The sequence below is a fragment of the Rhinopithecus bieti genome, unplaced genomic scaffold (assembly GCF_001698545.2).
Source record: "Rhinopithecus bieti isolate Rb0 unplaced genomic scaffold, ASM169854v2 scaffold_2314, whole genome shotgun sequence".
Taxonomy (NCBI): Eukaryota; Metazoa; Chordata; class Mammalia; order Primates; family Cercopithecidae; genus Rhinopithecus; species Rhinopithecus bieti.
This window is the reverse complement of record NW_016803781.1, coordinates 1,851,138-1,865,345: the sequence shown is the minus strand read 5'-3', so window position 1 is coordinate 1,865,345 and position 14,208 is coordinate 1,851,138. Positions and strand designations below refer to the sequence as shown.

Sequence of the window (14,208 nt, the reverse complement as noted above, 5' to 3'; positions counted from 1 at the left end):
AGAAAATTTTAAATGTCTGAAAAAAAATGAATTATTTTAACTCAGTGGTCATCGGACTCCAAGAAAAACAAGGCTATTGGAGCAAGTTATAAAGTTGCTGGATACGGAGTTTTGTCCCCATGATGTAATTCTTCTCTATCTGGACATCATCATGGGGACATTCTGATTGCTCCAGTTTCCTGCTGAGGCCCTGAAGTACAATTTTCGCTAATTCCCATTGGGACTTGGTTTTGCATGGCACTAATCTGGCCAACATCCTGACTAAGAATGAGGCCTGTGGGCTGCCTATGTTGCAGACCACAGATGCATATCATCTGTGTTGGACTTGGCCTTAAGTTTGGAGCCAGCTAGCAAGATCCAAGCTTGTGTATGATTAAGGAAAAGGGCATGGTAGGGACTGAGAGATGAATTTATCTGGTGGATACAAAACTCTCCTTGATGGTCAGGTTTTCAGTGGGAAAAGGCTGACTCCGAACCCAGCTGGGTTTCCTTCCTAAAGTGCTTTATAGCTGCTGTGGTTAGCACCCTTTTACCCTGGAGGACCCAGAGAGTAAGAATAGCAGCTGCGAAGAGGAAGCCAATTAGGGAATCTGTTTTCTTGCATTTCCTTCTGTTCCTTTGACTGTATTTGGGTCTTGGAGGACTGGGATTGCTAGAGGAGATCACACGCCTTGGAAAGAGTCAAAGAGTCACCACCTGCTGCACAAACCCGTACTTTGTTTCCTGCTACCTGTGTGCTCAGGCACTTAGAAGACAAAACAGATGAGGAACACATAGTAAGTCAGGTGGGTTCACATGTTCCCAAACTTCCCTGACAACCCTGATAATAAAAGTCACCAGAGGAGTTTTTCAATCCTCAGCTTCCCAAGACTCACCCCTGGAGATCAGATGTGGTGGGTCTGAATTCTGCAGGGGTGGGGTTGGAGATTAGAAAAACACTTTAGCCCACCCAACAGAGACAAACAAAATGAGGCGGAAAGGGAAGAGCCAGATTTAAACTGAGGAGGAGGATGCCAAATGACACCAATACCCCATATTTCTTAAGAGAGGTAGTAGCATGGTCTTTGGGGTCAGAAAAACTGAGATTTGAAACCCAGCTTTGCTGTGTGACCTCAAAAAGTGATTTAACATCCCAAAACCTCACTTTGATCATTCAGAAAATAGGAACAATAATTTCTGCCTGATAAGGTTGAGAAAGAATTAAAAATGAGGCAATGGATGCAAAGCCCTCTTCATCACTCAACAAAGCAATCAAAACTAAAACATTATAAATACCACTGTTATTTTGGTCAAGGTGAATTGATGTGCTTTTGGTCACCTCCTTGTGTGCAGATGACACAACTTGTGTTCCCAATCATGCTCTCTCTCTCTCTCTCTCTCATTCCTGCTTATAATCAAGGGGTAATGTTTGTAAAAGAGCTGGCTGGCCAGATAATCCAAAAAAAAAGAAAACTCCCTGTTGGGATTCAGCAGTTACCTTCCCCAATTTAGCAGGGTTAACAAATGGCTCTAAGAATAATTGTCAATTTCCTGGTCATTTCAAAAACCCAACAATGTCTGAGCTAGAAAGGCTCTTCCATCATATGCAGTCTGGCTGCCCATTTGACGCATAGAGGAGATGGAGAGAAGAGGAGACCCGTTCAGAGTCATGCTAGTGAATAGTGGCCAAGATAGGACACCACCCAGGTCCCCCAGCTCCTGGTTGTATCCAAGTACTTTGTGTTGTATCACAGCTGGGTCTTGGAAGCTGGGTGTCCTGACCCCTCCCCTCCCCTGTCTTTTGTCCCTTCCCCTCTTTTCACTCCATTGTCTACAAAGATGGTCAACATCAATCATTTTAGAAAAGCGACAGTGAGCATAAAAGCCATTGCTTTGGGGCAGATCCACGTCTGGTCTAATCCAGCAAGGTAGATAGAATACCTCCATTATACAGAAGAGGCTGCTGAACTTCAGTAAGTTTCAAGGACTTGCCCAGACTCACTCAGCTTGTAACTGTAACCGGCAGGATTTGAACCCTAACTCTGAAGCTTCACTACTCCCCACCTTGGACTAGGAAATCTGCCTGATGCCTGAATGACCTTGACCTGCCCTTATACCATCCACTCACGCTGCTCCCAGATACCCACTCCTGGCCCAGCATCACTGGCGGCCTGGAAGGAACACTGGCTGGTAATCAATGCTACACAACAGGAACATTTGTTGATGCCAGTTGCAAACTGTTGCAGTCTATATAGATTAAGCCACTGCCGCCAACTCCATGAAAGTAAATGAGCCTCTCCAACGACTGCTGAAATAAATTTAAATGACAGCACTGGAGGGCCTAGAGACTGTAGCTGAGCGAGTGTCTCTCTGCAGAAAATCGACAAGGACAGCTATCAGTCTGAGGGCCTTTGTCCCCATGATGTAATTCCTCTCTATCTAGACATCATCATGGGGATGTTCTGATTGCTCCAGTTTCCTGCCGAGGGGCTGTGATTGCAATGACAAGAGTAAAAACCGTGACGGCAGCTGGCATTTGCTAAGCACTCACTACGGGTGAGGCGCTGTCCTAAGTGCTTTGCACACATCAACTTGCTGAATGATGGCAACCCCAGGAAATAGAAAATGATAGCCCCATTTGACAGCTGAGGGAACTGAGGCTCGGAGAGTGAAGTCATTAACCAGCAGTTGGCAGAACTGGGTCTTTAAAAAGCAAACAATGCTGGTTTCCAGCACCATTCTTCCAGACAGCTGCCTGGGCCAGCCCTTCTTTAAAATGACTAAATGGTTTTACCTTCAAGACAAAAATAAATTGTAAGGATGGGGACCGAGGTGGGAGGATCACTTGATCCCAGGAGTTTGCACCCAGCCGTAGTGAGATCCGTCTCAAGAAAAAACAAAATGAATTACAAGAAGTTTGCAAGGTACACAAGGCCCTCCAGGGCCTGGCCCCTGTCTCCCTACCATACCAGCTTTATCCCCCGTACCCTCCACTTGTGCTCCAAAACCCCTTCCAATTCTTTTGTGCCCACTTCTGCCCAGCCTCCAAACCTCTGTGGGTCTTCACACAGGCCTCTGTTCTGAATCTGCCTCATGATTCTGAATCCTAAAATATTTCTGTGTCTCCCACAAGGTTACTCTTACACTCTTTCAGTTTAAAATTTACTTCCCCCAACCCTGCTTTTACACTGTTGGTGGGAATATAAATTAATTCAACCATTGTGGACGACGGTGCTGAGATTCCTCAGATATCTAGAACCAGAAATACCATTTGACCCAGCAATCCCATTACTGGGTATGTACCCAAAGGAATATAAATCATTCTATTACAAAGATACATGTATGCCCATGTTCATTGCTGCACCATTCACAATAGCAAAGATGTGAAATCAACCCAATGCCCATCAATGATAGACTGGATAAAGAAAATATGGCACATGTACACCATGGAATACTATGCAGCCATAAAGACAAACAAAATCATGTCCTTTGCAGGGACATGGATGGAGCTGGAAGACGTTATCCCTAGCAAGCTAAGGCAGGAACAGAAAACCAAACACCACATGTTCTCACTTACAAGTGGGAGCTGAACAATGAGAACACATGGACACAGGGAGGGGAATAGCACACACTGGGGCCTGTTGCGGGTTGGGGTGGGGGGAAGGAGAGCATTAGGAAAAATAGGTAATGCATGCTGGGCTTAATAACTAGGCAATGGATTGATAGGTGCAGCAAACCACCATGGCACATATTTACCTATGTAACAAACCTGCACATCCTGCGCATGTGCCCCAGAACTTAAAATTAAAACTTGAATTTCAAAAAACTTCGCTCCCCTCAACAAGCCCAGGCAGAGCACACAGCTTGGAAAAGAGAGTGTGGCCTGGTGTCCGTCTCCACTCATCCTCTTAGCCTCATGTCTGTACAGGGAGCAATCTGCCCAACTGTACCCGGCAGTCCTGTCCTGCAGACAGGGTTAGGGGCCTGTCTTCTCTGTCCTCCTAGCACACAAGCTTTTCTCTTTCCAAGCATTCATCATATCAAATATGATTGTGTCTACTTTCCCATCCCCCTTCCCAGTACATATACAACCAGGCAGTGAGACACCTGTGCTTTTTGTTTCTATACTCCTAATGCTTAGCTCAGTCCTGGCATAATCAAGCCCAAGTCTTCAGGAAAAAGAAGGAAGGAAGTGGGGGAATGAGGGAAGGAAATGAAGGAGGAAGGAAGAAAGAAAAACAGAAGAGGAAAGGAAGGAGGGAGGAAGGGAGGGAGGGAAGAAGAAAGAAAGAAAGAAAAAGAAAGAGAGAGAAAGAGAAAGAAAGAAAGAAAGAAAGAAAGAAAGAAAGAAAGAAAGAAAGAAAGAAAGAAAGAAAGAAAGAAAGAAAGAAAGAAAGAAAGAAAGAGAAAGAAGAAGGAGTAAGGAGGAAGAAGGAAGGAAGGAGAGACAGGGAGGGTAGGAGGAAAAGAAGGAAGAAAGAAGAGAAAGAGGGTGAGAGGGAAGAAGGAGAAAAAAGAAACGAAGGGAGGGACAGAGAAAGGAGGAGTTGGTTTAGAGGCCAGCCTGACGAGCCTTGGGCACCGCCCTTAGGAGGGCCACCCTCAGAGTCTGACAGCAGGTCAGCAGGTGAAGGTCCTAAATCTCCCCAAACTAATTGGTGTCTTTTCTCCTCTTCCAAGACGCTCTTCCCGAGGGTCCTTACCTCCTGCCCTCAGGCGCCCTGGAGAGAGGCAGTCCTGGCAAAGAGCACCCCGAAGAGAGACTGGTAACTGCGCCCCCCAGTTCCTCACAGTCCAGGGAAGTGCTGGGAGAGCTGGAGCTGGATGGGACCGCACCCTCTGCACATCATGACACCCCAGCCCTGTCACCACTGCTTCCAGAGGAGGCCCCTGCCAAGCACACCTTGCCCCCCAAGAAGAAACTGCCTTCACTCAAGGAGGTGAACTCCGCCAGGAAGCAGCTGAGGCCCAAGGCCACCTCCGCAGCCACTGTCCAAAGGGCGGGGTCCCAGCCAGCGTCCCAGGGCCTGGGTCTCCTCTCCTCCTCCACGGAGAAGCCTGGCCCACCGGGGGACCCGGACCCTATCGTGGCCTCCGAGGAGGCATCAGAAGTGCCCCTCTGGCTGGACCGAAAGGAGAGTGCAGTCCCCACAACACCCGCACCCCTGCAAATCTCCCCCTTCACTTCGCAGCCCTATATGGCCCACACGCTCCCCCAGAGGTCAGAACCTGGGGAACCTGGGCCTGACATGGCCCAGGAGGCCCCACAAGAGGACACCAGCCCCATGGCCCTGATGGACAAAGGAGAGAATGAGCTGACTGGGTCAGCCTCAGAAGAGAGCCAGGAGACCACTACCTCCACCATTATCACCACCACAGTCATCACCACCGAGCAGGCACCAGGTATGCAGCCCCCAACTTCTGAAGCCCTCCTGAAACAGCCATGAGGCATTCACTATGCTCAGGGCATGGGGGTAGAGGAAGCTCAAGAAGCCCAAGCCCTACCATCAGTTACCGTCTATTGAGCACTGACTATGAGCTTCGCCCTGTGGCTCAGAATTAACAGCCTCATTTCATTTGTTTGTTGTTGTTTTGGGGGGTTGTGTTAGCAACAGGGTCTTGATCTGTGACCCAGGCTGGAGTGCCATGGCACGATCATAGCTCACTGCAGCCTCAAACTCCTATGCTCAAGTGATCCTCTTGCCTCTGCCTCTTTAGTAGCTGGGACCACAAGCATGCACCATGATGTCCAGCTAATTTTTCTTTTCTTTTTTTTTTTTTTTGTAGAAAGGGGGTCTTGCCCTTTGTCCAGGCTGGGGAACTCCTGGGCTCAAGCAATCCTCCCACCTCAGCCTCCCAAAGCACTGGGATTACAGGCATGAGCCAGGACAATCAGCCAACATCCCCATTTTAAAGATGAAACAACTGAAACCCTGAGACCCCCAAGCAACCTGCTAAAGGTCACACAGCTGATGAGCAAGATTCAAAATCTTTTCATCTTGGAACAGAATTCTTCATTTAACCTGCTTCAAAGCCATTAGCCTTTTCAAAGTACATTTACTTTTAGCATTGCATGTGTTTTCTAGACTTGACAAAATGCTCTTCTGTGTTCCAGTCTTCTCTACCATCTTTAAAATGGGAGAGGGACCCCCAGTTGTCAAGCATACACGGATTTTGGACAAGTGCAATGTGGCCACCCTTCAAAGCATATGAGCTCTGGGTCCAAATCCTGCTTGCTGTTTGAGCTTGGCCCCTCTCTGAGCTTTTGTTTACTTCCCTGTAAAATGGGGATGAAATATTATCAGTCCCTATGAGAATGAGTGGGGTCACCCCTGTTGACTGGCTAAAATGGTGCCTAGCAGGATATAGCAAGTGATCATTCCACATCAATTATTGCTATTTTTATTATCATGTCGATTCTGGAGCTGAAGAATTAACACCAGAAGGACAGATGGGAACAGCAAAATGCTTTTTTCTCCTAATGCCCCCATTCCAGCCCACAGCCCATGGTTGAGCTTACATCCAAGATGTCTTCGGTGTCCTAATTAAAGTCCTTCCTTCCAGCTCTCTGCAGTGTGAGCTTCTCCAATCCTGAGGGGTACATTGACTCCAGCGACTACCCACCGCTGCCCCTCAACAACTTTCTGGAGTGCACATACAACGTGACAGTCTACACTGGCTATGGGGTGGAGCTCCAGGTAACCCCAGGAGGGTACCTCACAAGAGGCAGCCTCTTCTAGCAGGAAGTCTCAGGAGGATTGCATGAGTCACGTTTACTGTTATGCTAACCAGTTTGGTTCTGTCTTTGCTCAACCAGGTCAACTTTAGCTGGGTTTTGGCGAATGAGTAGGAGTTCTTAACTCAATGCCTCACTAAAATATCTTGATAGGGATGGAGGGGATATGCTGACAGATTCTGAGGCATTTCCCAGAAGGAAAATCCCATGATACTCTGCTTATCTCTCTCTCTCTCTCTCTCTCTCACACACACACACACACACAGAAGCTCCACCTGATTCATTTGATTCTTGCTTGCTTGCTTGTTTCTTTCTCTCTCTCTTTTTTTTCTCTTTCTCTTTCTCTTTCCTTCTTGCTTGCTTGCGTTCTTGCTTCTTTCTCTTTCTCTTTCTCCTTCTTTCTTTCTTTCTTGCTTGCTTGTTTGCTTGGTTTCCTTCATTTTCTGGTTATTAGAACATTTTATTCTTAAACTTTTGCCCACACAGTAAGAGAGGAAAAGCAGGATGGCATAATGTTCAAATATCTGGGTTTTAAGTCCTACCTCTTCCAGTTAAAACTGCGTGACTTTGAGCAAGGAGATTCACCTCCCTGAGCCTCAGTTTACCCATCAATAAAATAGGAATAATGTTATTGCTTTTCAAAATTTGAGGGAGCAGAAAATATGACAATGCAGAGAGCTTTTGGCCACAGCCCAGCAGAGAGAGAGAGGAGAGAGAGAGAGATCATTTGGCCAGAGTCCAGCAGAAATCGCGACCATGCAGTGCATGTTATCCGTTATCTTCAGTATGCTAATCACCCTGAATATGTTCCTTTTTCTCATGGGAAATAAAGAGCTGTCAAAAGTTTCTGAGCTGGGGCAGGTGTATGACCTTACCTTAGGAAGGGTTTTGTTTTGTTTTACAAAAACAAAAGGTAGGCTCCTCAGCAGTAGAACCTGTAGTCTTTGCAGACTCCAGAGCTTTGCACAGTGTGTGGCACACTGTCGGTGCTTAATGATTGTTCATGGAATTCAAATAAACTGGAGAAAATCTGCAGTCCAGATGATTTTAGTGCTTAATGAACCCTTTCCTCCATGTCATGAAGAGTATTGGACCCACTATGTGTCCAACACTGTGTGGAGCCTTTTACCAGGCACAGTAGAGTTCATTCATTGAGCAATTACTATGCACCAGGCAAAGCTGTTGATACAGGAGAATATGTTGATATAAAAAACTGATGCAATGCCTGCCCTAAAAGAGAAATACATAGGATGCCATTTAATAGGGACTCTAATTGGTGTCTACAGAGGATGTTGTGGAATCACAGCAAAGGGACAGGCAAACTCCTTGGCAATCAGGGAAGGGCTCATAGATGAGGGCAATTTTAATGGGGCTTTGGTGAATGAGTAGGAGTTCATCCAAGAGAAAAGAGGATAAGATATAAGGCCCGAAGGAAGAAGAGCTTTTGGGTAAGGCCTGCCCTGTTTAGAGGAGAGGCAGAGAAACTAAAATTCCAAACCCTACTTGTGAAAGCATAAGTCTTCAAATTGGGCATTGAAACCTGACTAAAGTCTCCCTTACACACACACACGCACATACCATTTGTTCAGCCTCCCTGCATACAACTAAAGTATCTCCCTTCTTTCTTCTCAAATCCCACAGAGTGTAAATGGCAAAGCAAGCACCTGATCCTTTGAGGTAGGGATTGATTGTCCTGCAGTTGTAGCCACGATTTGGGAGGATAAGAGAGTGGGCCAGAGAGTACCCTAGAAATGAGGCCCCCACCCCTCACTTACCAATTTATGCAGAAAATGGAAGAACATATTCAATCTTTTTGTAATATTTTCTGAGCACCTAATATGTGCCAGGTACTATTCTAGGCACTGGAAACATGGAACAGTATGGAGAAATCCCTATCCTTGCAGAGTGTACATTCTGGTGGAATGCCTCTCTCGGCTCCCTGGAGATTGGACCTCAAGCACGAGCTGATCCAAATGCTGCCTCCACTTCCCAGCTCCAGGATAATGTATCCCACCTGCTAGCATCCAGGGCCTCTGCCAAAGGCCCCTCTTACAGGACACAGCAATGGGGGCCTCACATTGCAAGTCCCTTGCAATGCCTCTGCCTTGCAGTTTGGTTTCACTCTATCCCCTTGGATTCTGGGGAAATTAGAGGGACCTTGATGTTCCCAGGGCTCCTGTGGGCTGGGTATGGGGCCCAGCGGTCCTGTTGACCAGGGGCTATCAGTGCCTGGGCTACTTTTCAGTGACATCTTTGCAACCTCAGAGGGCTCTGTCTCAAACACAACTCAGAGTTTGTCTCTGTCTGCTTCTGCCTGTTCCCAGGTGAAGAGTGTGAACCTGTCCGAGGGGGAACTGCTGTCCATCCGCGGGGTGGATGGCCCCACCCTGACCGTCCTGGCCAACCAGACACTCCTGGTGGAGGGGCAGGTAATCCGAAGCCCCACCAACACCATCTCCGTCTACTTCCGGACCTTCCAGGACGACGGCCTTGGGACCTTCCAGCTACACTACCAGGGTAGGGTCAGACCAAGGCTGAAGAGCCTCAGTTTCCCTCTGGAGAAAAGGATTTTAAAACTTTTTGTGCCAGGGCCTCTCTGACAGTTTGGTAAAACCTACAAACCACTTCTCAGAATAATGTTTTTAAAAGTATAAAATAAAATATATACAATTTTAAAGAAAACAGTATTACTGAATTGCAGTTATCAAAATACTGTTATAATCTATGATGCCTTAATCTATGTGCTTTTTATTAATTCATTAAACAATATCTTCTAGTAGTTCTTATAATTGCTGACATTTCAAAGTACTAAGGAGCATAAGAAGTATGTTGAGATACCCATTATGATGTGAAAAATATCTGTGGTTTCTCTTGGTGTCAAAGTCACAGGTTCTACTACAATGTTGCAGTTTGTTGTCAGGAAATAGCACAGCTAAGGTAGAGGCTAATGAAAATAAGCAAGTAACTTTCCTTCATTCAAGTTGGCAGGCCCTGAGCTCAATACGTAGATCCCCTGTGCATCCACAGACTCCTGATAAAGAGCTTTAACAGGATCCTTCTCTCTTTTCTTCTTTCTCTACTGTTCTTCCTTTTGGTCTGTTCCTAAGTCTCCTCTGTTTTGCTCTCTGTTCATTCCTCTCTTCTCTTACTTCCTTTTTCCTTCCTTCTTTTCTCCTCCCTCTTTTCTTGTGTGTTTCTTCATTTCCTCCTCTCTTTCTCTTCCTTTCCACCCTCTATTTTCCCTCCCTTCTCTTTCTCTCTCTCTCTCCTTTCCTAGTCCCCCTTTTTCTTCCTCTTTTCTTCCACTCTCCCTGCACCCCATTTCCTCCTGCGCAGTTCCCATGACCTCAGGTCTCCTTTGCCTCACCCAGGAACTTTCCCTTGGATACTTATCAACTGCTGAAATACATGAATGGAAAGTGGATTCGTGAACCATGCAACCAGATATTGAGAGTCATCATGTTTTATATCAAATCGTCCAGACATTTGAAAACAACAACAACTCATTTTCAACTTTTCTCTCACCTGTTTCTGAAACAAGTGGATGACTACATAGGGGAGTGTCCACTTCATCACAACTTTTCAATATGGATACTTCCCTTTGCTGTTGTTGTGAATTTGAAAGCAACAACAAAAAGGAATTTGAATCGTGAACATGAATATATTCCTCCTAATCAGCACTGAGAATACAGATATTCTATGCTGCAGGAGAGGTCAGACTATGGTCTAGGGTGAAGAAGCTAGCATGAATTTGACATCCTCTTGTGAAAACTGAGGAATTCAATATGGCCCCCTGCACCCTTTTACTACCCCCATCTACTGACTGCGGAGGAGGCTCTTTCTTTGTGTTATCTCGTTTAATCCCCTCCACCACCTGTGAGGTGGAGGCACTGAGTCCTTGTCTCAAGGTGACATTGTTTGTAATTGATAGAGTAAGAATGTAAACTAACACTGGTTTTCCCTCCAAGGCCCAAGCTCTTGTCTCACAGGCCAGTAGTTCTCAAGCTTTCATATCCTTGGGCATTTCCCAAAGACCTGGTTCAAGCATCTGCATTTTTAACAAGCACCCAAGATGTGCATGCAGGTGGGACTAAACTTTGTGGGTGGTCTTGCCCCTCCCAGTCCCAGAGAGAAGGCCATTTTGTGTCCACATAGTTAGAGATAGGCTCAAAGGAGGTATGGAAACTCCTTTTTCATCCCAAACCCACTGTCTCTGGTTAGGCAAGGTGGCAATTTTTAAGCCCCAAGAAAGTGCTAACCTGGCAGCTTCAGCACGATATGATCAAAGAGAGTCACAAAAATAGCGTTCTCTGGAGCTCTGGAGTCCCCAGGGGCCTCATCTTCTCTCCCCAGCACAAATTGGCTCCCAGGATGTGGGTCAGGTTCTTGATCTCCCGCTCCGAGTAGTGACTGAGTCTGCCTCTGCATTTCTTCCCAGCCTTCATGCTGAGCTGCAACTTTCCCCGCCGGCCTGACTCTGGGGATGTAACGGTGATGGACCTGCACTCAGGTGGGGTGGCCCACTTCCACTGCCACCTGGGCTATGAGCTCCAGGGCGCTAAGATGCTGACGTGCATCAATGCCTCCAAGCCGCACTGGAGCAGCCAGGAGCCCATCTGCTCAGGTATGCTGCAGTCTCAACCTGATGGTCCCGCTAAGAGGGGAAAGACCAACCTGTAGGACATCAAGAGTGACCTCAGGGAATGGCTTTCAGCCCAGGGGAAGAAACTGCTCCAAATATAGATGACTGTTGCTATTTATTTATTTTTTTGTATTGGAGCAAAATTCAAAAAATTTCATAATATGAAACGTACCATTGGAGACATTTTAGTATGTTCACACTACTGTGCAACCATCACCACTATCTAGCTCTGAAACATCTTTAATGCCCCAAATGGAAACACTGTACTGAAAGCAGTCACTCCCCACCCCTCCCTCCTCCCCACACTCCCTTGCAACCAGCCGTCTGCATTCTGTCTCCATGGGTTTATCTATTGTGGGTATTTTATGTAAATGGAATCATGTAATATGTGACGTTCATGTCTGACTTCTTTCACTTAGCACTTAGCACTTAGCACTGTGTTTTCAAGGTTCATGCATGTTGTAGCATGTATCAGTACTTCATTTCTTTTTATGGCTGAATAATATTCCATTGTATGGATGTGCGACATTTTGTCGATCTGTTTATTCATTAGTAGACATTTGAGTCATTTCTACTTTTCAGCTGTTAGGAACAATGCTTCTATGAACATTTGTACAGAAGTTTTTTGTGTGGATATGGTTTTCATTTCTCTTAGATATATACTTGAAAGTGGGATTGCTGGGTCTTATGGCCACTGTATGGATAACTTTTGGAGGAACCATCAAACGATTTTCCACAGCAGCTGCACCATTTTACCTCCCCCCAGCAATGTGAGGGTACCAGTTTCTCCACATCCTTGCCCACACATGTTATTTTCCACGTCATTGTTTTTATTATAGCCATCCTTATGGGTATGAAGGGATCTCGTGGCTTTAATTTCCATTTCCCTGATGATTAATGACGTCAAGCATCTTTTCACGTGTGTGTTGGCCATTTGTAGATCTTCTTGGGGGAAATGTCTAGTCAAGTCCTTTGCCCATTTTTTATCAGATTGTTTGTCTTTGTGTTGTTGAGTTGTAAGCATTCATTATATATTCTGATCACTAGACCCTTATCAGTAGTTTGCAAATATTTTCTCCCATTTCATGGGTTGTCTTTTCACTTCTTAACAGTGTTACTTGATGCACAAAGCTTTTACATTTGGCAAAATTAAATTTTCTTTCGTGTGCTTTGAGTGTAACTACTGCTATTTTTCAAGCCCAGCCAATAGTGTTGTGCACCATGCCAGCGGCTGCATTTAATCCTCACAGCAATCCCATAGGATGGGAGCCATTATCCCCATTTTACAGATGAGGCTCATGGAGGTGAAGTCACTCACTCAGTCACCACATAGAAATTTTGTTTATTTGTTTGTTTGGTGGTGGTGGTGGTTTTTTTCTTTTTTTGAGATGGAGTTTCACTCTGTAGCCCAGGCTGCAGTGCAGTGGTATGATCTCCGCTCACTGCAAGCTCCGCCTCCCGGGTTCATGCCATTCTCCTGCCTCAGCCTCCCGAGTAGGTGGGACTAGAGGCACCCGCCACCACGCCTGGCTAATTTTTTCTGGTTTTGCTAGAGATGGGGTTTCACCGTGTTAGCCAGGATGCTCTCGATCTCCTGACCTCATGATCCACCCACCTCAGCCTCCCAAAGTGCTGGGATTACAGGCGTGAGCCACCACGCCCAGCCCAGAAATTGTTGAAGGTAGGCTGCTGAGGCAGTCTGATGCCCTCTAGTAAAGAGAAGTAGGCCTGCTGAGCCAGCTGATAGAATCTGAGACTTCAAGGACAGATGGAATTTTAAGCACCTGTTGGGCATTGTTTGTCATTCAGAGCCTTTCCTATCTATGTACTCATTCAACAAACATCTATTGAGCACTCACTGTGTGGTAGGCATTGCACCTGTTGCTAGAGCTATTGCAGGAACCCTGACCCAGTTCCTGCTCTCACAGAGTTTCTAGCCAAGGTGAGGCTGTAGTGTGTAAACAAGTAAACAAGGATGCAAACATGCTGGTAACAGATTGTGTTAAGGACCAGGAAAGAAATTCACTGGGTGGAATGATGCAGAGTGAGGACAGAGAAGACACCAGTGATTGTGAGAGGCATTGCAATGGAGGAAACGTGTGCAGGAAGAAGATGTGATAGAGGACCTCATCTGGGAGGAGGACAGTGATGAGCGAAGGGTCAAGGAAGGATTACCTGATAACACTCCATGATTTGGAAGTTGAGTAGGAAATAGACTGAGGGTGGAAAATGGTGGGCGGTGGGGGGATGGGGATCATTCCAGGCAGACGCACTAGCATATGCTAAGGTTCAGAGGTGGGAAGGAACTCAATGAGTTTGAGAGAGCAAATAAATACATAAGATCAATCTGGCTAAAGTGCAGAGAAAATATCAGGACAGGAGGCTGGGGCAGTGGTCAGAAACTGTACTGCTCAAGGTCTTGAGAAGACAGGTGGACTAGGCAGGAGATATCTGGAAAAATGTAAGCATAAGGGTGATCATTCTGACTTCTATTTGGCAAAAATGATTGAGGGTGGTCAGAGTGGATCCATGGAAATCAAGATGGACAATATCTACTGTTTCACTTGAACTCAGGGAGATAAGATTACCACTTTCATAGGCAAAGAGAATGAGGCTTAGAGAGATGAAGTAACATACTTGAAGTGGCAGAACTTAGTCCAGAACCCTTCTCTCCTGAGCTCTTTCCCTTACAACTTCCTTACTCAAAATATGCTCCTCAGACTAGTGAAATTATTAGAAATGCATAATCCTGAGCTCCATGCAAAACCAAATGAATCAAAATGTTCACTTTAACATGTCCCTTGGGTGACTCATGTGCACATTACACCTGGAGAAGCACTGGTCTATACCA

At 46.0% G+C, this 14,208-nt stretch overlaps 1 protein-coding gene across 5 annotated transcripts in view; it reads left to right on the top strand.

The window, feature by feature from the left end:
* The first annotated feature begins 4,496 nt into the window (after window positions 1–4,496).
* The window catches only part of SEZ6L (seizure related 6 homolog like), a 92,779-nt gene continuing 83,067 nt past the window's right edge, over window positions 4,497–14,208 (top strand). For 2 of the 5 annotated variants that reach the window (XM_017853121.1, XM_017853129.1), the window contains exons 1-4: window positions 4,664–5,382; window positions 6,544–6,677; window positions 9,040–9,232; window positions 11,154–11,339. In XM_017853121.1, coding sequence (XP_017708610.1) covers window positions 5,178–5,382; window positions 6,544–6,677; window positions 9,040–9,232; window positions 11,154–11,339 — 718 coding nt within the window. In that variant the 5' untranslated portion in view covers window positions 4,664–5,177. Of the gene's footprint in view, window positions 5,383–6,543; window positions 6,678–9,039; window positions 9,233–11,153; window positions 11,340–14,208 lie in introns of all 5 variants that reach the window. The other 3 variants (XM_017853109.1, XM_017853114.1, XM_017853103.1) reach the window with 2 other exon arrangements.